The following is a 23589-nucleotide window of genomic DNA, read 5'->3' on the forward strand; positions in this document are numbered from 1 at the left end:
TCTTGCAGACTGAAAAAAATACTTTTTAAAATTCTTGTTCATAACAGTATCTAAATTAAAAACCATTTAATTCTATGATCATTTATTTTGAAAGAGGGCGCTAGACTACTAGACTGCCATATACAAACATACATAAATGCAATGCAAGAAGACATATTTGCTAAAGAAAAAATAAATCTATAAATAAAATCTATGAAATAGTTTATCAAATAATTCTTTTGAATACTGGTAAAATGTACCTTTGATTATTTTTGCGTCTCGTTCAGGTGTTGATTTGTGTGAGGAATTTGTGTTTGCAGCACCTCCAAATTGAAATTTGTTCCTCATGCTAGTGACTTTATTATTAGGAGAGCAAATGCTTCCAGAGCGTGACGACTGTGGCGTCGATGTCGGAGTGGAAGCACGAGATCCGAATACTGACGATGATCTGGAGTTACTGTTGCTAGAGTCAAAAACAGGAGTTTTGATGTCACTAAGAAACATTGTTGTCTTTGATAGCATTCTCCTTTTTGGTTCTCTGGTCATTCCAATGTCCAGTTCTTCATGGTCACTCCGACTTCTTAGGTTTCTACTTCCCGGTCGTGATTCCTGTTGATCGCTACTGGTACTGGATGTCCTGCTTGATGTGACAGAATCTGGTTTCCTCTGCAATACATCTGCATCATCTCTGCTATTTGTGGAAAGTTTCTGAAGATCTTTTTGTGGAAGTGCATTTAATATGGATTCCGAATCAATTTCTGACATACTTTGCTGATTTTCTGTTGCCGATTGCTCAACATCAAGTGGCAACATATCATCAACGCGTTCAAAATCAAGAGAAATAACTGATGGTTCTGCAGTGTCATCTTGTAAAAGCAAAGTGTTCTTAGATGGATTGACTGCAATCTCCACACTGGTGGATGCTGGTGTGGTATCATCATCTGGTGTGGAATCGTTATCTGGTGTAGTACCATCTGGTGTGGTATCATCATCTGGTGTGGAATCATCATCTGGTGTGGAATCATCATCTGGTGTGGAATCATCATCTGGTATGGAATCGTCATCTGGTGTGGCATCGACATCTGGCATAGGAACATCTTGTGTGGCATGATTCTCTAATGTGGCATACCTATCAAGACCTTCATTTGCATCAAGATCTGGTCTTGCATCAATATCTGGTGTACTGTTATCTTCTGGATCCAATCCATTTAAGGCTTTCTCAATCTCTCCACTAGTCATTGGTAGCACAATTGCACTCTCCACTGGTTGCTCTTCATCAGGTCTGATATCAATTATTTCCACTACAGTACCATCTGTTATATCTAGATCTCTGTGACAATGTGTACATGAGTTGGACAATGAGTGTTCAACACTAACATGTAGTCCATCTAAGTCTGGTAATACTGTATCTGGTGCATTGTCAACAAACATGTCATGCTTGGATGATTCTATAACTGGAAATTGAATCTCTCCCACATCTACTGCTGGTAACTCCTCTGTCACAAAATCCATTTCCTCTGAATTATCTTCAAGTTCTTCTTTTACATTGACCTCTAACACATTACCAAAGTCTTCATTTTCCAGTTCACATTCTGTAACAATAGAAAAACAAGTGTTAGATCCTAAGTACGGCAGGTAGTCCTACAAACTTTTCTTCAAACTTCCTCAAATGTTAAAGGGAAGTGTTCTTAGATCCAACGTACTGTAAGCCTACATACCTGAAATCTTGGGCTGAACTTGCAAGCCTTGTTGAAGCAATGTACTCATGCCTTCTATGGCTTTTTCAAAAGCTGCAAACTGTGTTGGGTATACTGCTTTCTGCTCCTCTTGCTCAACATCATCTGTATCCTTATCACCTGCACAAAATAATTAGGAGACACCATTTTCTGATAGGTGTGCTCAACAAAATGTTTTACGTAATTCAGAGATACAGGGCTATAATTGTTGGTTTATTCAGGTAAGTAAGGCAGAAAATAAACAATCTTATTGTATACGAACATTAGTTTTTTAAACAATTGCCTACTTACATTGAGGGACTTCAAACTCGATTTGAATTGTCTGGCAATCTGGCATTTTTGCCTCCTCTTCGGATTCCGCCTCTTCATCAACATCTTCTGAATCTAGAATTTGTTCTCCATCTGCTGTTAGTTCAGAATCACAAACACTTGGTGTTGCCATAGTAACCTCATCTTGCTGAGGTTTAACGCGTTCTTGCCCTTCTACAAAAATAAAAAAAATTATTTATTTACAATTCCAAAAATGCTGAACGACTGGAATTTTTTGACTAGCAAGCGAGTTTTAAAATACAACATTTTACAAAAAAAAATAAAAAATTATAATCAACTTAAAATGATATACCAACTGGGTAAAGTTATAAATCCGATTGAGATGTTTGGAAAAGTATGGAACTTACCTCGGTGATGTCTCCTTAAAAGCCTGAGGGCAGTACGTATGCGTCGTCTCTCATCCACATCTTCACAATCATCAAGCTTTTGAAAACAAACAAGAAATGTGTTATTCTAATATACTGTACATGTTATATACAGATAAAACATAATAAATTTATAGATAATATAACACATTTCACTGTGTGAATCAATAGTATGTATACAGACATAAAAGTTTGGATTTAATTTATGAATAAAGCTTGGTTCCCACTACAGACGTATCGCAAGCATGTAACGTAACATAAGTGAGTTGATCAATCACAAGTGATGAATTATTCGAACAGTCAACTGTCATTGATCAACTCGCTTGCTGTGCGTCTACGTCTTCGCGTTGCGTCCTAGTTGGAACCAAGCTTAATAAATAGGGGTTGCTGTCTTTATTTCAAATAAGGCCATTAAATATCAAATAAATTAATAATAAATCCATCATATTTTTAAATTCTTTTTTTCAGTACTTACTTACTATAAGTCAGTCCTCCCTCATTCTATAATACTTTAGAGCACTGAATGAACTTTTTACTTTTCTGTTTTTGTTTTGTATTGTATTGTGCTATAATCTCAGAGCAACACAATTTTCCAAATAATGTTATGATAATGAATATAATAAAGTACAAAACCATTCTCAGGTAAAAGAAATAAGAATTATGAATTTATTTGTTTCTTTTATTCAGACATCTGTAAAAACAATTTACAGAATTATAAATTATTTGGTTACCAGTTTCTGTAACTGATTGATGTCTGTGATGTCCTCAATATCAAGTGTTTCACCAACATCCTGCTCTTCATGGTCATCAACTTGTTTATTGACCTCTGACCCAGTCTCTGGTACCTCAAATGCAATCTGAATTGTAGTTAGCTCCTTAAAAATAATAATTTGTAACCAATTTAGTAATCTGTGAACGTAAAAGAGGAGGTACAATAAAGGCTACAGATTGGTACTTTACTTTGATGTTTGGAGTGAAAGTCGTAATTACATAATAATGTATGAAAAAAATTGTTGAAAGCTAAAATCAAGAAAATGTTAATATAGTTTTGAACGCATCAATAATTGTAAGGGCGTGTGGAGAAGTGTATTGGACGTTTAGCTACTGATCGCAAGACCGTGCGTTCGAATCCAACGCTCGTCACATTGCTTGTATCATTAGGAAAGATACTTTTCTTATGTTTGGCTCTCTTCCCCCAGGTGTACAAATGGGTACAAGACACAACTTTGCACCAAATACTACTGCATTATGGGAGTATATTTCCATACATGTTTTATCTAAAACTGACCGGGTTATATGTACAGCGCTTAGAGGTTTCACAACATTGGACGCTTTATAAATCCAGGATATTATTATTACCATTATTATTAATTTAATTTCAATTTATTTATATCATATAACCAGATTGGTATATATAATATAAATTCCAACATGCTATAGACATAGTAAAAAATTAAACTCCTCAGAAAAAACAACAGAATATTAGTAGTACCCACAGCAAACAAAAGGTTATCAAAATGTTTCTGGAAACTTAAAACAACATGAACTTGGACTAAACATAAATAAATTCAGATCTCAATTTCAAAACTGCGGATGCAATTAACGATACAAAAACAAACTGAACTAGTATCAATATTGTCAGTTGAGTAGAAAATTAAATACAAAAACACCAAGTCTGTCAATAAATACAATTTAAAACATCTAAGCCTGGGAGAGTTGTCAATCACTATTACGCTTAAAATCTCACCTTTTATACCAGATAATACTGTAATCCTATCTTAAATCAAAGTATAACCAATATACTGTAAGTCACTGTGAAATAATATATAAATCACAAAACAACTGATTGGTTTTTATATCAATAATAAATAATAAGAATGTTACTTTATTTGTTTACCTTTTGTTTATATTATCCTACAGTGATATCAGTACTATGATACTGAAGGTTTTGTTCACAATAAAAACATAAATAAATAAAAATAAAATAGCTAATGTTAAATAAATATTTAAATCAATAGGATTAGCCCTTTGAAACATCCTCCTATGGTGGGATTCGAACCAGCACCTTCTTAGCAAAAGCTGTGTTAAGACAAAACAGTAATAATAATAATATGTATGAATCTAGGCCTATATTAATTTTCTATCCACAATAGAGTCTATAGATACAAATGTTGAATTTATATAAATAATAAATAAATGGGATCAGCGCTTTGAAACATCCTCTGGTAGGATTCTATGAGTAACCTTCTTAACTTTTATGACAACAAAGTAACATGTATGAATCTAGCCTATCATTAATCTCCTGTCTACAATAGAGTCTAGTTACATCAATCCTGTTTGTGTAGACCTATTGTTTTTTTGGTTCAACTTTGCACTCCCTGGCATGACAACTGTTCCGAGAATGTTTAAGTACACCAAAGAATGCCTTTTTCGTCGTCCGGTACGATTTCAATTGATATAAATTTGAGTAAAAAATGTAAATAAAAAAAACAATGTAAACCCTGCTATATATTAAAGAGAATAAAAAATGACAAAAATATGAGTATATTTTATTTAATAGTTTTATCGTTATCGTTATATGGCATCCCATTCAACTTTACCTGATCACATGACTGTACTTCCAAGTCCTGATTATCTAAAGAGTTGTTACGCTTCGATGATAACATTTCCGATTTATCGATTTGTTCTTCACTTTGAGAATTTTCTGTAAAATTACAAAAAACTATATATAAATATTAAATTACCGAAAAAAAAAAATTTAAACAAATGCAGACAAGTATGTGTGACATTAATATAAAATGTTCTGTCTGCCAAAAGGTCCCTCTGGGATGTTTAAAATACCAATAAAAAGATGTAAAATAAGACTGGTACATTGAAAAATGTAAACATTTACATAAATGTACATACTACATCATCTATACATACCAAATAAGAAATTAGGACAATGTTCCCCAAAATGTTTCTCTAACCAGTTACTAAGATAGGCTAAACTCTGTCTACACTATCAAACTATGTGACAAAAAAATGTGGTGCCAATATGGATACAAAGATGTCATGGGACAACCATATTTGGGAATATCACTACTATATTTGGGAATATCACTACCATATTTGGGAATATCACTACCATATTTGGGAATATCACTACCATATTTGGGAATATCACTACCATATTTGGGCACATCATACTTGTTTTTGTCAAACTAGTTTGATAGTGTAGACAGAGCTTTATTAATTTTAATTGTTATTAAGCTACATAGTTAGTTTTAAAATACAATCTTTGATTGGAGGAAGCCACATGCAACATTTTGTACAACATTGTACAATGTACATTTACGATATCCTGTTTACAGGAAACTGAGGAATTTGTAATTGTGTCCTCTATGGGGCTGATCTGAAGGCATACCATGACTGGCACCCCTGGATCTAGACAATCAGGTACATTGCAAAGGTTAACAATTTAAAGTATAGCATAACACTAGGGAATTATCTAAATCCTACATTAATACGCATTATTACATAATTGGATTTAACATGTGAACTATCAGATTACTTTAATCCCAAACATTAGCCAAATTAGGGCCTGAATAAACAGATCATGTACATTGCAAAGGTTAACAATTTAAACTATAGCATACAAGGGGATTATCTAAACCCTACATTAAAACATGTATTAACATAATTGGAATTAAAATGTAAACTAGAAGATTACTTTAATCCCTTGTCAAACATTAGCCAAAATAGGGCTTGAATAAACAGTAACATGAACAGGTATAATCTACCTAGTCAAGCCTATGCAATTTAGACTAATTTGCCAACAGGTACATGTAGCTTATTCCCATGCTGAAGCCTGCTACACACAGAGTGAATTCAACATCGAAACTGTTACTAATTTAATTACGAAAGGAACATTTCAACAAGAAAAGGAAACAATCAAATTTTATTTTACAAGTTAAAAATATTATCAACAAGGGACAAAAATTAATTAGTCAACTATTTTGAATTACAAATTTGATATGCGAGTTATTTATATGCATTTAAGGTTCATGTAACAGCTCTCCTGGACTGGTTTGGAGCCCATGGCAAACATGTCACCAACAAAAAACTAGGCCCTTGGTGATTTTAGCTAAATAACTACTTTATTGTTTAACACAAAACTAAATCTACCATAATATCACCCCATATATTAATTTTGCACACTAGAGAAATCACTTGAACACCAAATTTGTGAATGTTTATTTGTGTGTATATTATTTAAGTTTGATAAGTAAATATGTGGAAACAACAAATTAATTTCCTCCATGACATGACAATGGATACAGATAAAGTCAGGAAGCATCAGTCAGGGAGGCATTGGGCATCTTGCAGTTATTCAAATTTGCATGATCAAGATTTGGGTTCAAGCTTTGTACTGTTCATAATGATAAAAGCGCTGCATTGAGGCTACTGTCGGCCAGTAGTGTGGTTAATCAATTTCTTGATTTACATATAAAAGCATGACACTTTCAGTTTCCTTACCTCTACTTTTCCTTCTTAACTCCCTCATTGCTGCTCTGATTTCTCTTTTCTTCTTTAAGCTGTCAGCCTCCCTTAACTACAAAGATAAAATTGCTTTCTCAATAATGTTGTAGATTATAATACTCCCACAAAAACTATTACATCAGGCTTCTTTGAGTCTGTTCTTTCTAAAATTTAATTATATAGAATTTGGCAAGGCTATATCTGGATTTTTTTCTATTGAAAAACAAAAATGTCTTTGTGTATGCAAAAATGTACATCTTCTTACAGTAAGTATTATCGCCAACATGTATGAATTTTTAACCAGGTGCCAGAAAGGTAATTTTGCTAGTATTCTTCAAAAAATGTAAATAATTTTCAGCATCTTCTGAATATGAGATACCAAAAAAGATACAAATTATTTTGTTAAATTATTGATAACACAAACGAAACTACCAGTTACAAACATTTGTTAAGCAATAATTCCCAGATTGGAATTTTTAAACCCTGGAGATATGATGGTGTTACAGATTACTGTGTTGACAGTGAGCAAGTGTCACTGTACAAAAAAAACCAAGGAATTTATTCCCTTTGGATACTGTTGACCTGTAAACCTGTAAAATTAATTCAAGCTGTATGAACAAATAGATTGAACAAAGGTTATACAATAGGTATAGAATTGGATGATTTTAAAGGCTTGGAATAGATACTTTACTGCAAAGTAAACATCCAACCATTAAATTGTAAATTAAATAAGTGTGTGGATATAAAATGCTTATTCCATTTATGGAGAAAGGAATACCACTCGCATTTAATAGAAAATAATATTGGTACACCTCTTTTACATCGCATATTCACCAATGCAAACACTATGGCTGGCACCATGACCATACAAAACCCAGGTGTTGGTGCCTGATGTGTATTAATTAAGTTTGCTAGGCAATGTAAAACAGGTAGCATAATAATAATATACAATATATTAAATACAAATATACTTTTACCTTTTCTCTTAAAACGTTTTCATCCTGTATTGAAAAAACATCTTCAATATCATTATCCTTTTCCTGGTGTTCACTGTTCATTTCTTTACTTATTTCCTCATTTTGTTCTGTTTCAGACATATTAACTTTCTTTTCCATTTCATCTTTCCTTGATTTATCTGAATTAGGCTGCTCCGCTAGCACATTGGCGTCCTCATGTGGAAGTGAATTACAACTTGCTAAAGAAGTACATTCTACTGGTGAGTTCTCATCACAAATGTCATTGGTGGTAACATCAATACGACTCTGCTCTTCAGTAAATCCAAATGTATTTTCAGAATCTAATGTCGTCTTACTGCAAATACCAATATCTGACTCACTGACCATTACTTCGGATAGACCAGTAGCATGGTCATAAACTGGTTTATTGACCGCACTGATTGGCTCTTGGTCAATAATATGTCCAGTGTTTACCTTATCTTGATCATCACTTGTTTCACTTTTAATCTCATCTTGAATAGGAAATTGTACCTCATCAGTTTCTGTGCTCTCTACAGGCTTTTTAATAAAATCGAGCACATGTTCCTTTGATTTGATGTTCACATGCAAATCATTTGATAATTCATCATTTGTTTTAGCGGATATTATATCTTTTCTATCCTTTATTACCTCATTCTCTGATGAAATCATGCTAATTTTTAATAATTCTCTGTCTATACTTATTGCTTCATTTTTATGGATATCAGTAACATCTTCACATAGCACCAATTTATCACTTGATTTGGTAAAGTCACTGATTGATCGACAGGTGTCAATCGAACTCATCAATGTTGTTTTATGCTGGGGTACATCAACACAAGAGTTTGTGGTTTTAACATGGTTGGTAGGTGGGTGTTGAGGAGTGTTTGTAACACTTTCTAGAAGATCATGCTGCTGTTGCCGAGATGCTCTTCTGGTAGGCCTGTATGCTTCAAACTCGGCTAAAATGACACAACAATGATACATTAATTTCTGATCAATCAATCAATCGTTTGATTTATATAGCGCTCTAACAGTCATCTAAAAGCTATCAATAAACAAAGAAATGAACGGATGTAAATAAAAGAAGGATGAATAGGTTATACATCAGATGACAAATGGATGAAAAAACAACCAGAGGAAGGAATAGTATGCAACACAATAACACAACAAGTGTATACAGACCATCTTTTGCTCTTCTTAGTTCTCTTACAGCTGTTCTTAATCTTTTTCTTTCATAGTAATCATCTGTGTCTTTAAGCTGAAAGATAAAAAAAAAACAATATATTTTTGTAAAATTTGAAGTATCTTTTTAAATTATTAGTATTGTATTGAAATTGGACTCAAATAAAAGAGTGTGGGCACAAGGAGGAGTTTAACTGTATAAAGGTCAATGTACACAGACAAGCGATAACAACGGTAAGCGGAAAATCATGTATAATCTGCGCTTTGTGTAAATGGTCATAAGGAATATCATAGATTCTATATTTTTATTACCGTTACCGTTCGTCTGTGTATATTGGCCATAATGATTACCAAGTTCAAAAATAAATAATTGCTACTTCAACATTATATAACTTTTTATATATATTTTTTGTTATAATAATTTTATTTATATGAATAATTTCAGGTAAAATAAACGGGTAACTCCAACTAAAATGACAGAACACATTGTGAATTATTCCGTTTATTTTATTTTTTAAGTTTACATTGGTATTACCCAGAACGTATTATGGTAAAAGTCAAGCATTTAAAACCACCAATCAATCCACCAGCAATACCACAACAAGACGACCATTATAACAACTATATTATGAAAGTTACAGCTGTTGGAAGGGAATCACTAGTCACAAAAGTGGAAACATTACGGTAATTCAATAGCATGAAATTACTTCCTCTTCTAATACAATATTTTTGTAACATATTTTCTGTAACAATTTCATAATAACTAATAAGGGCTTTGAGACATATTGAGTGATTTTATGACAGTTAAGAAAACCTGTAGAAAAAAAATGTAACTTAGATACAGTACTACCAGAGGTAATTGGGATAATAGGTTATGAATCATAAAGATATTATATTAAAAACAAACTATATAATAACTAGCTATGTTATGAATGGACTCCCTTTATTGCAATTGGTGAAGGTGACACATACAGTACGTTGAAAAAAACCAAATCTCTTTAATTTCTTTTTTTTGGTTTGATTTGAAAATACACTACCAGTAAAATTAGGTAAAAACGTGAGTCATTCATCTTTAACTATACTCATACGATTTTAAGAGACAACTTGACATTTTAATCCAATAATATCAGGGAAGTATTGTATAGCAGAAAAATGGACAAGTTGATTATAAAATTCTAGCCCGCACTCAATACTTAACTCCTTTTTCTTCCATTGCATACATAATGAAGATCATTTTTAAAATGATATGTATGTGTTTCACATGTTTGACCTCTACATGACCCACCAGACCCCTAATCTGTGAAATGTCTCAAGGCCAATCTCTATCCTTCAAGGTAGAGCAAAAATGTACAAAGATACCAAAATAGTTGAAACCTAAACCAACAATAACAAAAACCTGAACAAAAGATGCTATTTAATAAACAAGTAGCAACACCTTTGACAAAAGACTCCTTCTGGCCTTGTTGACCATGGCTGAATGGACCCTTGTAAACACTACATATTCGTAAGAACCAGTTAATTTTTCTTTAGATTCACAGTTGTTTTGTTCCTTATTTTTTAGTCGGTTATCATTGCAATATTATATCTTTACTATAGTTTTTATTTCAATACTTTATAATATCGCCACTGTCACTCACCGTGGTCTTCCGGAAAAAGGCTTGTTATACTGTAACCCATAGCTACAGTGTAAAATGCTATGCTTATATATTTTAAAAGCAGTTGTTTTCAATTGAATTGTATATTTATCTTAATATAATCTTATAAAATATTAATAAAAACAAGTATGCAATGCTAAATTTGTTTTTAATTCAATTTATTATTTATTAAATTATTGGTGTAATTTATATAGAAATAAAAATCAGAAAATCTTTGTTAATACACTGCAGTTTGAAATACAACAATGTTTAAAACAATACAATGGCAATATTTAAAAGTTATTAAATTAATTTTTTTAATTTTTTTTATAGAAACTTTTACTAAAAATAGAACGGTTTCTTCTTTCTTTTTTGGTGTCCATTATGTAAGCAAAAAAAGTGTACTTTACCAGGAAATCTAATCTATTTCATAGTCTCATCATATGTCTATTATAATGCTCATGTTACTGGTATAATGATTTCTACTCATCTTATCTTACAATACAACTCATAAAACAATGCAGATATTATACAACTATTGCCATAAGGAAATAAAGAAGACCTTTCTGTAAATAAGACCACCCTAAACTGTTTATAGCTGATAAATGTATTAAAAGTAGAGCATTATAGCTCACGATTTATCTCTATGAGATTCAGATTCAGATTCAGATTCGATTTATGTAAGTCATTCATACATACTGTAGTATAATGATAATTGTTTTCTTGGCAGAAAAACACAAGCAAAACAATACATACATAATATTTACAGAGAGTAAAGTAGAGTTAATAAACTAAATTGTGATTACAAATTAAATTTCAGTAGCAATTTTTTTCAATGACCATGAAACAAGAAAACTCCAGCATTATACACAGACAAACATAAATGACTACTCTTAAACGACCAAAAAACATGTTCCAATTCCTTATGGATTAACAAAATTATGCTTTCAATGGGAAGACATAATCCATAAGGATCAATTATGGATAAACTAATAATCCCAATGTCATGGTCTTACTGTCTGATACTTAAGTTCAAAGAAAGTTCCAATACTTTGTTAGGGCTTGTTTCTGCCAGAGAAAATGCAGTTAAAAAAGTAATTTATTGATTTAATGGTGCCTAGTAAAAAAATATCAAATTACGTTTAATACAACATGAACCCAGGATATTCAAACTGGATCAAAGTTTAACAGCCAGACAACTTGCACAAATCATAATCGCATTGGGTCAAAGGTTAATAAATGCGGGTCAAAACCCAATGTCAAAACATTTATATGTTTAGTTTTATTAATGTTATAATGCAGAGACAGAATTTTGCTTGGGTGGACAAGGCAATGCGACAGCTGACGATACAGTAAGTAAGTGTTTTTGGGTATCAGTGGTGGTCTGGTCTAGGATTTGAAATACAAGTGGCCTCAGGGATTAAACAATTTAACCTAATGTACTATCCTTTACATAAACTTTATGTGACAAAAAATGTCCCATATAATGGACAGGATGATCATAATCATATCACTACCATATTTAAGCATATCACTATTTGGGTACGGACAATTTGTTGTCACATAAATGATAAAGTTTTTTAGTGTAGACAAAGCAAAGGAATAATTTCTTGACATCTGGAAAAGATAAATTTGTAATAACAAAGCTTGTGTTATTTAAGAAAACAAGGCATATTAGTAGTTTACAATTAAGGAGAGAATATGCCAAAATATTTGGAATGGGGCCAAAATACAGTTGGAATGGGGAAAAAAAGTTCTGTTGTTGGTTTAAAAAATATATATTTTCTTATACAGCAGACGTATCGTAATAAATTAATATAGTATTCTTTAATAGAGGACAATGAAAATTTGAATAAAATAATGGCGCCTCATATTATTTGTGGTTTTAGTGACCCTCTAACATAATTGGTTTACAAGGTTAGGGGTTAAAGTCAATAATTAGCTTCATATCCCTACATAGAATGGTATGTTGAGAATGTTTCGGAAAAAAATTATTTTCATTGGATGTGATGTCACCACACCATAGGTGTTAATTATGGTGTGGGGTTTCTTATTGCTTGTTAGCACTTCAAAAACATTTGTACCGTTGTACCATGTTTTATGTTATGACATTGAATAGGTAGGTAAACCTATGTAGACTCGGCTATTTTATCAAATTTACCATTAATACATGCCCCCCTTTCAACCCTCATTTTCCTTAGAATCTCCTGTCAGTGGCGGATCCAGGATTTTGAAAAAATACTAAAGTAGAGAAATGTAGTGCTGAACTTAATAAATAGATGACCTATCTTTTGCCTAAAAATGTCCTAAAATTTGCAAAATTTAGAGGGGGGTCAGCCCTGACTCTATGCTGTTGAAACTGAAAGAAGACTACTGTATGTTTTATATTGAAAATTGCAATGAAAGATTTCTTTCATTATACATATAATTTGATTGTTTTTTTCGCTTTTTTTTTGTATCTATATTGAGATCCAGCCACTGATACCCACAGAATTGTCATTTTTTCAGTAATTTGCCTTTGGTTTCATTATACATATATATATATTTCAATTTAGATTGTTATGAAATATTATAAACAAACATAAATAATAGTTTGTAAATATTATTATTTTTATATTATATTATAAATTTGAAACCATAGTAGGTACAGTATAAATAAAAATCAAATCAAATTCTTTTAAAGTTGCATTGACACCTGGTTGGATAGTGAACAAAGGGCATGAGAACGAACCATCCATTATTTCATAAAGTCAATATCTTGTAAAAAAAGTTGCTCATCAATAGCAATGAAATCGTGCACCTGTTGCAACCCTACACCTGTGTACACCTGATCGTAATTGCTGGTAACCAGAATAAAAAGAGGAAATATCTACTTCCACAGATAGGGGAAAAGGTGTTAACCTATTACCTAAAATGACAGTAAATTTGATTAGTTTTTGTCATTATTTTACTTTTTCGGCCCTAATATAGGCAAAAAGAGAAAGTATATTAGATGAATTTAATTTGTCAGAACCTAGGAAATTTGTGAACGAGGTTCCTACATGTACACTTAAGGCCAATTTACAGACAAGTGGTAACAGTAAGCGGGGTAGCTTGTCCCAAATAAAATATGTATCTATCCTGAGCAGAAAAACTGGCCGTCCGTCCGCTCCGCGTTGTGTGTAAATGTTCATAAGGAATAACATACATGTTTGTAATTGTTTAGATTTTTTGTCCTTTTGATGTGTACATTATCATGTTAATACTGTTTTAATTCAGCCTTGTGTAAGAGCGTGTGGCGCAGTGTGTTGGACGTTGGACTACCGATCGTCAGACCTAGGTTCGAATCCAACTCTTGCCGCATTGCTTGTATCCGTAGGCAAGATACTTTACTTACGCTGCCTCTCTTCACCCAGGTGTATAAATGGGTACCCAGTTAGATCTAGACACAACTTTGCGCTGGTTACCGGCTGCATAATGGGAGTATGTTTCCATACGTGTTTGATCCCAAAAAATACTGGGGTAATAATGCTTGTAAAGCGCCTTTGAGCATGATTACTCATGAAAGGGCGCTATATAAATGTGGTATTATTATTATTAATTCAGCCTTGTGCTGTGATTACGATTTTTTTTTTATTTTATTTCAACAATATTTAATGAGGGTGGTCCATCCAGCATCAGCTGATCACCAGGGATCCTCAAACAATACAAACAGTAAATACAAAATAAACTATGAAACACAAAATTAAAAAAGATAAAAAAATAAATATATATATATAAATATACAGAATCTATATTGAATAAATAAATAAATAAAAGAGATTCTATATTTTTATTACCGATACTGCTCATCTGTGTAAATTGGCCTTTAGGCTGTATAGTACTGTAGACCCTTACTACAAAAGGGGACACCTCAGCACCCAACAACCTGTCCCTTAATAGGGATGTCCTCTAAATAGGTGTCCCAAATGTGGGTGGATTCCACAAGAAAATTAGGCTCAGGTAACACGTGTATGTATTTTATGATCAGGGAATACAATAGCGTTTGGGACAGTATACAACACAGTATAATTCAATTCCATGACAAAGCAATAAGCAACAGTATCACAAAGTACAGAAAGGCACAATACGTGCTACAATTGTGTTACCAAGCACCCCCTGCCAACACCGGTAAATATTAACTAGCTACAAATGTTGGAATCCTATCCTAAGCCACCTTCAATTATGTTAAATCTTGTTGATTCTTAGCGATTACATTTTAATTTCACTTCTTTCAATTTAAACATTCTCAATTTATTGAATCATCCCTGCCAATAAAAATGAAATCTTGTTATAGCAGGTCTAAATATAGCTCTGGTAATAGAAATATTTTGACATACTGCAAGAGTTTTAAATATTTATTCACCAAAATTGTTGAATAATACACAACTTTTATATTTAATGCATGAATGTAACACTTTTTAAAATAATTTTTAAACAACTTTAGTTTTAATATTCAAGGTTTTCTTGTAAACTAATGGGAAGGGAGACATTTAGATTATTAAAAATGTATTGGACTAAACTGTGACTGCAAATACATAGTATTGAGCAGGCTGGTAGTATTACGTGCACTACTGTACTAAAAAATAATCTTCCCTCGCATATGAACATTAGAAAGAATATTGTTTATCATTAATATAGTACATTGTTTACATTAAATCTGGAAAAGGTAAACAACTACTTTAAGGAAATTTTATTTTGATAATAATACAGATGAATAAGTAGGCCTATTATGTAACACTAAGTAAGCAGACATATTTCTACTTCCTCAGCTTGATTCAAGATCATTAATAAACACGATAAATTAATAACAAGTCTATCCATCCTATAATTGGGGATTTACTCACTGTTGAATGCATATGAAATTTTTTTAAATAAATTTTAAAAAGCAGGAAATTGTAAAATATTTACAGGATCTATAACTATTCTTATAGGGTGATAAATTCCCATGACGATGGTGTAGTTTTAGACCAAACTTTAATAATAAAGGTCCACACACAAATCATTATAAAACTTGAGATGATTCCAATACCAACATAAAAACCACTCAATGATCAGCAGAAAAATAAACAGTATAGAAATGAATACATGTACAATACAGGTTGATGACAAGACAGAGGATAAAGGTGAAAAATGGGGCCAACATAGGGCATATATTTGTTATTTGGGAAAATAACCAATTACTGCATACTGCATGACAATCAAATCATGTAATAGTATTTTGTAGGAAGAAACTAGGACCATGGATAGAAGAAGGGGAAAGTGGGTCACATTCTGTGACCTCATAGTGTTCTAGATGAGGGTATAAAGTCAACTGGATAAATAGTGAATGTATGGTCATTTAAGTCACATGGTTAATGATGGGATTTACTTGAGGAGTGGCTAAGTCCAAAAGGTAAATAACCCCCTTTTTTTTTGGAAAAAAAAATAAAAACATGAGACAACAATACAGATCAAATCATCCTGGAGACACCGTGGAAGTATTACCAATTCAACTTCTTGATCATTTACAAACCAAGTTAAAAACACGTCTTTCTGCCGATAACAGGCCATGCTTTAAAATATTCTATGAATTTTGGTATGATGATCTGCCAAGACACAAACATCTTCATTCCGATCTTCAGCGATGGAAGCGAACAAAATATTATTTACATACAGGCGATAAATATGTTAGTGTAATGCGTATAATACGGATGGGTATGAAGAGTCCCACATACACACGGAGCTTCGCCCCCCTGGATTCCAACCGTGGGACCTTGGCGGCCCCCTGTCCCCCAGCACATAGTTGCTCGCTTCGCTCGCAAAATACTCACATATTGGTTGACCCCCCTTTATTTCTTTGCTGGCTGCGCCCCTGACTATCACCTCAAACATGTTGAAACTTACCATAGATCTTAGTTCTTCTTCCTCTGTAATTCCTTTAATTATTTCCTCAAGTTTTTCTAGCTTTTTCTCCCTTTCCTTTGCTTCCTCTTCCATCAGTTTATTCACACGATCTTCCAGAAGATCCACACTTCCACGTTTACGCTTCATCTTAGCTTGAGTGACGGCAACGTCTGTAGTAGCGGGGTTAGACATCCTGCGTATAGCTGCTCGTATGTAGCACCTCTCAGAAATATCTTTACAACTTTTTAGCTGAAAAATTACAATTAGATAACAAGATTAAATTAAAATTAAGTGAACTCTCTCCCTATTGAGGGGACATTTTCAGAAACCAATACAGTGTCCCTTTATAGGGTGTTCCCTAATGCGTGGTTCCCACTAGAGACGCAACGCAACGTAAGGGATTTGTCCAATCACAAGCGATGGATTATTCAAACTGTCGCTTGTTATTAGTTAGTCAACTCGCTTGCGTTGCATCTACGTCCTTGCGTTGAGTCCTAGTGGGAACCAAGCTTGAATAGGAGTTTGCCGTAGTGAAAAATATAGGCCTATAATCGGCATTTGTTAATTTCACAGGAATGTCCCTTTAAACGGTGTCCATTTTAAAGGTGTATCCTGAATAGTGATGTCAGGAGGAGTTCTACAGTAAAGATACAATCATTGACACTTTTAAATATTGAGACAGAGCACCAATAAAGTATTGCGAATTATCACCAACACAACCTTTCACTAATTCACTAATGACAAATAATACCTTAAAATATTGAACCCAACACAATAATACCAGTATTGTGTATACTTACTGTTCAAATTGACTTTCCGCTAATAAGACTATCACTAACAAACTTCAGAAAGAAAGTGAACACACAGTAGTGGTTAACAGCAAAGCAGGAGTTCTACCTACTTTGATACCAGACACCTCTAATTTGTGATTCACCTCAACCACAGAGGGCCAACCACATGACCCACTTCAAGATCCTGTCCTACGCAATTTAAGTATTTCTTAATAATCACCTGTTAAAATGCATACATCATAAAAATGTTGACCATGATATGAAACTTCTTCCGCCCACAATAAAGATGATTAAAGAAGTTAATGTATCCAGTATAGTACAATCTTTGTTTAATCAGTATTGTACAAATGTCCTACAGTATTACAGTTTCAAAGTATTAAATCTTTGCATACAAATTGTTACATACAGTACTGTAGTAGTATCAATTACATAGTATCTACATTCTAGCTTGTCCACTGGTAAATTTATATAGTAAAATAACAATATTGTCTTTAATTTTTATTACGACCACGTGAAAAGATTAATAGTTGGTCTGATGGTTTAGAAACACAAGTATTAACTAAGTCAGTTTGCTGGGAGAAATGAGACGGAACAAATGCTAATATGAAAATCAATTTGTAATATTAAACGCCTTTGGCGGTGATTTTTGTACCATTGTTTGTAACAAAGTAGACTATCATTGTACAGTAATTACTGTAACAATACATATACAGTAGGGTACAGTACCATTTGATGTTCAAACACAAATTTGAAGATGATAAGTATTAAATACTAGTATAATTGTTTACTATATTTCTTAATTTTATTTATTTATTTATTATGTTTTTAAATATTATTTTTGATGCGTCCAACTTAACTTGGTCGGTCTGTAATCAATTAATGGTTTCTAACTTGAATGCTTCATTTGTATAATCAATTTCGTATATTTATCTGTAATTATTGTTTAAGTGATAATTTTTCTCCCGTGTGCTCGTCTGGGTATCCAAACTAAATACCGTTCTGATGATTAACGAAGGTGACCATATCCTAAAGTTTTCAACTTATTTGGTCACCTTCCACTCTCATCATACTTTTTTAAAATCTAAATATTTAAGTAAAATGTACATTGATGTGTGTGGAAAAGATTTAATAAACAAACAAACAAACAAACAATTAAAAGTGCATTGAGTGTAATAACAATTTTGTTTAAATATTGCAGATCTTAACACCCTGCAAGTGTTACTTTGATTGGCTATGATGACAGACAAAGCAGGTCAAGTTTCAATTAAAGACCAATTAACAATGACCTTTGCTTCTGGCTACAAATCTTGGTAAATTAGTAACATGATTTTGTGCCACTACCAATTAAAACTGAATAGTTGCATAAATAAGTAGGCCCACAGTACATTCAAATCTAACCAGTTGGTACTGCTGTATTATGGAACAAACAACATTTGGAAACATTTATAATTGTTTTTAGAGGTTATATGAATGATTTAATAATAGTTTTTTTTCTTTCATAATTGACTCATTTCCAATAAACTCTTGTTCTCATACTATAAGGTCAGGCGTCATTTATGATATCCCTTGTTGGGGATAGGATAGTTTAGGATACATAACACAAGCTACCTACCTTTACATAATCACATGTATGGTATATCCTGAAAATCCAACCCTTCCACTAGATTAAAGCTGCCAGACTTAAAACACAGTGAACTAACCAAATTTGACTATCTTTAAACTTTTAAATACTATTTCTAAACTACCTGAAGCAATACAATAAACTGTATGACATCAGCTGTCATAAAAACTACACAAACCTAAACACAAAATCAAGCTAAAACATCCATTGCTATGACAACTCACTCCTAGATATTAGTTTTATTAATAGACCAATATCTCTAGTTTTTTCCCAGAAATTCTTTAGTACAAGTTTGTTTATATAGCTTTACTATAGTGGTAAACAGTCTGTAGGTAGATACCGCAAAGACCCTGGGGGCTTGGTTGTCTTACTAAGGCCCCGGTTAAAAGCTTTTTAGATGCGATGGTCTGACAAAAGTTACCAGAACAGGCACATTTCAACTATGTACTGTTTTGGGTTATTTGATGTTAGATAGTAAACAAAGTAACTATGTTATGTTATAATTTTCAGGTGGTGATACTTGATGGAATGGGTGGCATTTCGCCTGAAGAGTTTAAAAACACTGTAGCTCTAGAAAAATGTAGATTAATGCTAAAGTATAGTATGTAAAACAAAAGGCTTAAATCTTATTATTTTTAATAACAATTAAAATTCAGAATTAGCAACGAAGAACAAAGAGAGAGATGAGTGTTTCGCATCATGGAACCATTTTCAAGATCAAGTAAAAACAAAATAATCTTAAATGCACCATACAGATATTATAATGCACTATGCATGCACTAAAGTACCAAAGTTAGTGTCAGGAAATGTTACTGCGGACTTATATTAAGAATCTATAATTGATTTAAATAACTTTAAAAGAAATATTATTAAAGAGAAGAAATATAGTAGCCCTAGCTACTGTACCTTTCAAACACTCAATTGACAGTGGGTCAGACTGGAATATGTTTTATGTCAAACCAGACCAACTTTCTACTTAAATAATTAAATTAAATCATATATACAATTCTCTCTGCAATCAACCAGTAAATAACTAATACAATAAATGTCAAAAATATATTATAACCTTGCTTGATATATAATTTGAATCATCCTCTTCTTGCGAGCATATCATTTGTATGATTTGATTTAAGTAGTCTGCCCATTCATGAGCACCCTATTAAATTACAACACATAAAGCTAGCCTTGTGCTCAAAACGTGCAACTTGGTCGCTATGTTTATACAACAGTGGTTTTCAAACGAAGGATAATCGAGTGAAATAATTACCCTTTTCTTTCCGATCATGGCATGAAAGTACACAGATATTTATCAGTTTAATATTCCAATAATAGATTTTAAAAATTATTTCAACCTTGGAATGACTTGCGCCAATATTTTCAGGAAATGTTGTAAACCAGTCATAAAGGTGATTTTAAATTGTTCTATTAAATTTCATAATTGCACAATATTGTAAAAGACGTAGAGAAAATAAAAAAGAGGGATAAAAATTATCACTACCAACCAAAGGAGTTTGTACCTAAATTGCTACTATGACAACAAAACAATTTAGGAAATTATAAAAATTACATTACCAAACGTTAAGGTCAATGAACTTTGATAAGCCAAGTAAATAAACCAGTCTCAAACAAAAATAATTCCTGGTAGACTGGTGATGGTGAATGAAAATGTTTACATTATAAAGACCACAAAAAGGTCATACAAAGTTCATGAGAGAAATAAGCAACTTCGTACTGTACCCCTTTAATTCATGAACAAATGTTATGTTTTTTTAATCAATCCAAAATAATGCCAGCCTACAAAACAAAACAAAACAAAAATAATAATAATTTATTTCAGGGGAAGTATTTTCATAATTTAATGAAAGATCCTTGTGTCATCTGCCACAAATTATATAGTCTGATCCTATTTATTTATTTTTAAATAAAAAGTAAACAAAAATATTATAGAAAGGCAAACATTATTCTATCATAACTTTAACCAAGTAAATATTACTTGTGTGTCATATTGTTTGTAAACAAAAACGTTTATAATAGGGAAATATTATTCAATTATTATTAACTTTAAACCAGGGAATAGTGAATGTCACCCTTCCCTGCTTTCCACCAAGTAAATCATACTTTTGTCTTTAATTGTGAATTAAAAAGAATTGTGAGTAAAGTGAGGGTATTCTTTTTTTAGTCATTTTTTTAGGTCAAGGTCTGGATTACCAAATAAAATGAAAATCAATTAAAGATAACTATTATTGCACCCATATATGGTCAATACAACCATTGTTTGGAAAAGATTAAATTGTACAATTTTATTTCATCAATAAAGATAAAATCTTTTCATCCTCTCTAAATTTAAAAGGAGTGTTAACAGGGGCCCAGTGTACTATACTTTGTTCAACAAGTTTATTCATTGTTATCCAATATACAATTTACCAATACAATTCTTGTACAAGTATTTTATTTCCTAAATAAAATAACGATTCAATTTTGCCTTTATGTATTTTTTAAAATACAGATGTGAAGGCAGGGAGATAAAAAAAATTGCAAAGCTTGCATTATAAGCCAGATATTATAATTAATAAATGAATAAATAAATACAATTTTTTCTTTTGTCGCAGCTCCATTCAAAACTGTGTTTTTTAACTTTTTTTTTTATGAATCACACAGCAAAAGTTTGTAATCTGGTTTACTTAAATGTCTGCAATCAAGTTATTCATGATATTTATTTTATAAATTTTAAAATTATACTTTATTTTATATAAACCATCATTAAAAACCCAATAATATACAAATACCTTATAATCGTCATAAAACAACAAACATATAATTTTGTTAAATTTAAAAATAGAATGAAGAAATTGCCCTTGGCATAGACAGAAAATGAAGATTTAAAATGTGTTTATCTGATTAAATGAAGCTTCAACCTTCTATCTGCTCAATACATACACGCCTCACTGCATACCAACCCAAACAGAAGGAAAATTACAGGATACTCAGGTGCCTCGTTATACTGCATTAGAAGCTCATAATTTCATAATACAAGTGATAATATTACATTGATAAATATTTTAATAGATTTACTAATTGGGGGGGGGGGGGGAGGGGTCACTTGTATACAAACCAGCAGACACTTTGAGACATGAGGCACATGAGGCTATCTGTTTTACTGAAAAATAGTATGGACGTATTGGCCTACTAAATAACTTATATAGGAGTTTTCATATTTCATCATTTCATTTCAACTTTTTTTTTGTTATATATCAAACAGAAAGGAATTAAATGAAGACAGATAAGTTAATAATTTAAGGTAGGGCAGGCTTGCAAGGTTAGCTACACAGACAGGGATGTAAATAATCTACTAAAGCTATTGACTCAAAAAAACCGAAGAGGATTCTCGATGCTGAGAAAAGGTTTCTTTTTCATCTTTAAAAAACGTGAGAATTGGAGATTAATTTTCCAATTTTCATCTATAGTACAAGTATTACTAAAGTACACTGTATAAGTAATGGAAACGATCATCTACTGTTACATTACAAACAGATTGAAGTCTTTCAATGTATGGATGGATGACTAGAATAATAAATCTTTAGTACACTCTTGATCTTTTATGATCAATCTGAATGTATCTCACCCTGGATGGTTGGATCAGGGAGAATCCCTGGTTTGATGTTGAAAAGGGAGAGGGAAGGGTTTATAGAGGAAGTACAGAGTTGTCACATACAACAAATCAAAAGATTTTGGGGTAAAAGATTTTGGGGTAGGTTTCACATTTAAAGAACTGGTGTAATATAAATAATTATATATTTATATATAATTAATTCTGCTTTAACAATTTAGTAATGGTCTTAATATTTGGTGTTTTTTAGTGTTTGTGTATGTAATCTACCTTATGCTTCTGTTTGTTTTTGTGTCCAATATTTTATGATTGTTGATTTATGATTTTAAATTGCAATTAAAAAAAATGATTCATTCATTCGTATAGAAAGAATGTTCACAGGTACTGTAATTTACATCCTTGTGAGTGAGTGGCCGAGCGGTTAAGACAGTGGAACCGTAATCACGTAGCCATAACATCGGCAGGGGTTCGAGGCTCACTCACTCCATGGTTCTGGTGGTAGAACGAGTCTTCTCGGATAAGGACTATAAACCGTAGGTCCAGTGTACACAACTTGCTCGTGTGCACTTTAAAGAACCTAGTACATCTTTCGAGACGAGTAGGGGGTTACCCCGGTGTATTAGTACATCACAGCCACTGATCACCAACTGGGCCCTCTGGGAGATCAGTCTTTGACTGAAGAGGTCACCCAGTATAAAGATAAAACAAACAAACAAACAAGTTACTTAAACAGACATGAATATTGACGCTGAATACTTGTACAACAAACTAAGTCAATAGCAAGACATAATTGTATTATGAATGTATAGTAAACATTTAGTATGATCTTAAGTAAACAACTAAAACACGTTCCTTAAATAACTGTACATGTTGTTAAACATTGAATGTTATAAACATGTTCTATGTATGATTTTTTTTATATTTTATTTCATCATCACCCTA

At 32.2% G+C, this 23589-nt stretch overlaps 1 protein-coding gene across 2 annotated transcripts in view; it reads right to left on the bottom strand.

The window, feature by feature from the left end:
* LOC140044558 (uncharacterized) overlaps positions 1-23589 on the bottom strand; it is a 44613-nt gene that overhangs the window by 20341 nt on the left and 683 nt on the right. For both annotated transcript variants that reach the window (XM_072089122.1, XM_072089121.1), the window contains exons 2-11: positions 16629-16877; positions 9091-9166; positions 7909-8867; positions 6929-7004; positions 5011-5114; positions 3142-3285; positions 2393-2468; positions 2007-2198; positions 1698-1835; positions 240-1571 (exon numbers count right to left, since the gene is read on the bottom strand). In XM_072089122.1, coding sequence (XP_071945223.1) covers positions 240-1571; positions 1698-1835; positions 2007-2198; positions 2393-2468; positions 3142-3285; positions 5011-5114; positions 6929-7004; positions 7909-8867; positions 9091-9166; positions 16629-16877 — 3346 coding nt within the window. The remainder of the gene's footprint in view (positions 1-239; positions 1572-1697; positions 1836-2006; positions 2199-2392; positions 2469-3141; positions 3286-5010; positions 5115-6928; positions 7005-7908; positions 8868-9090; positions 9167-16628; positions 16878-23589) is intronic.

Source organism: Antedon mediterranea, chromosome 3 (assembly GCF_964355755.1).
Source record: "Antedon mediterranea chromosome 3, ecAntMedi1.1, whole genome shotgun sequence".
NCBI lineage: Eukaryota > Metazoa > Echinodermata > Crinoidea > Comatulida > Antedonidae > Antedon > Antedon mediterranea.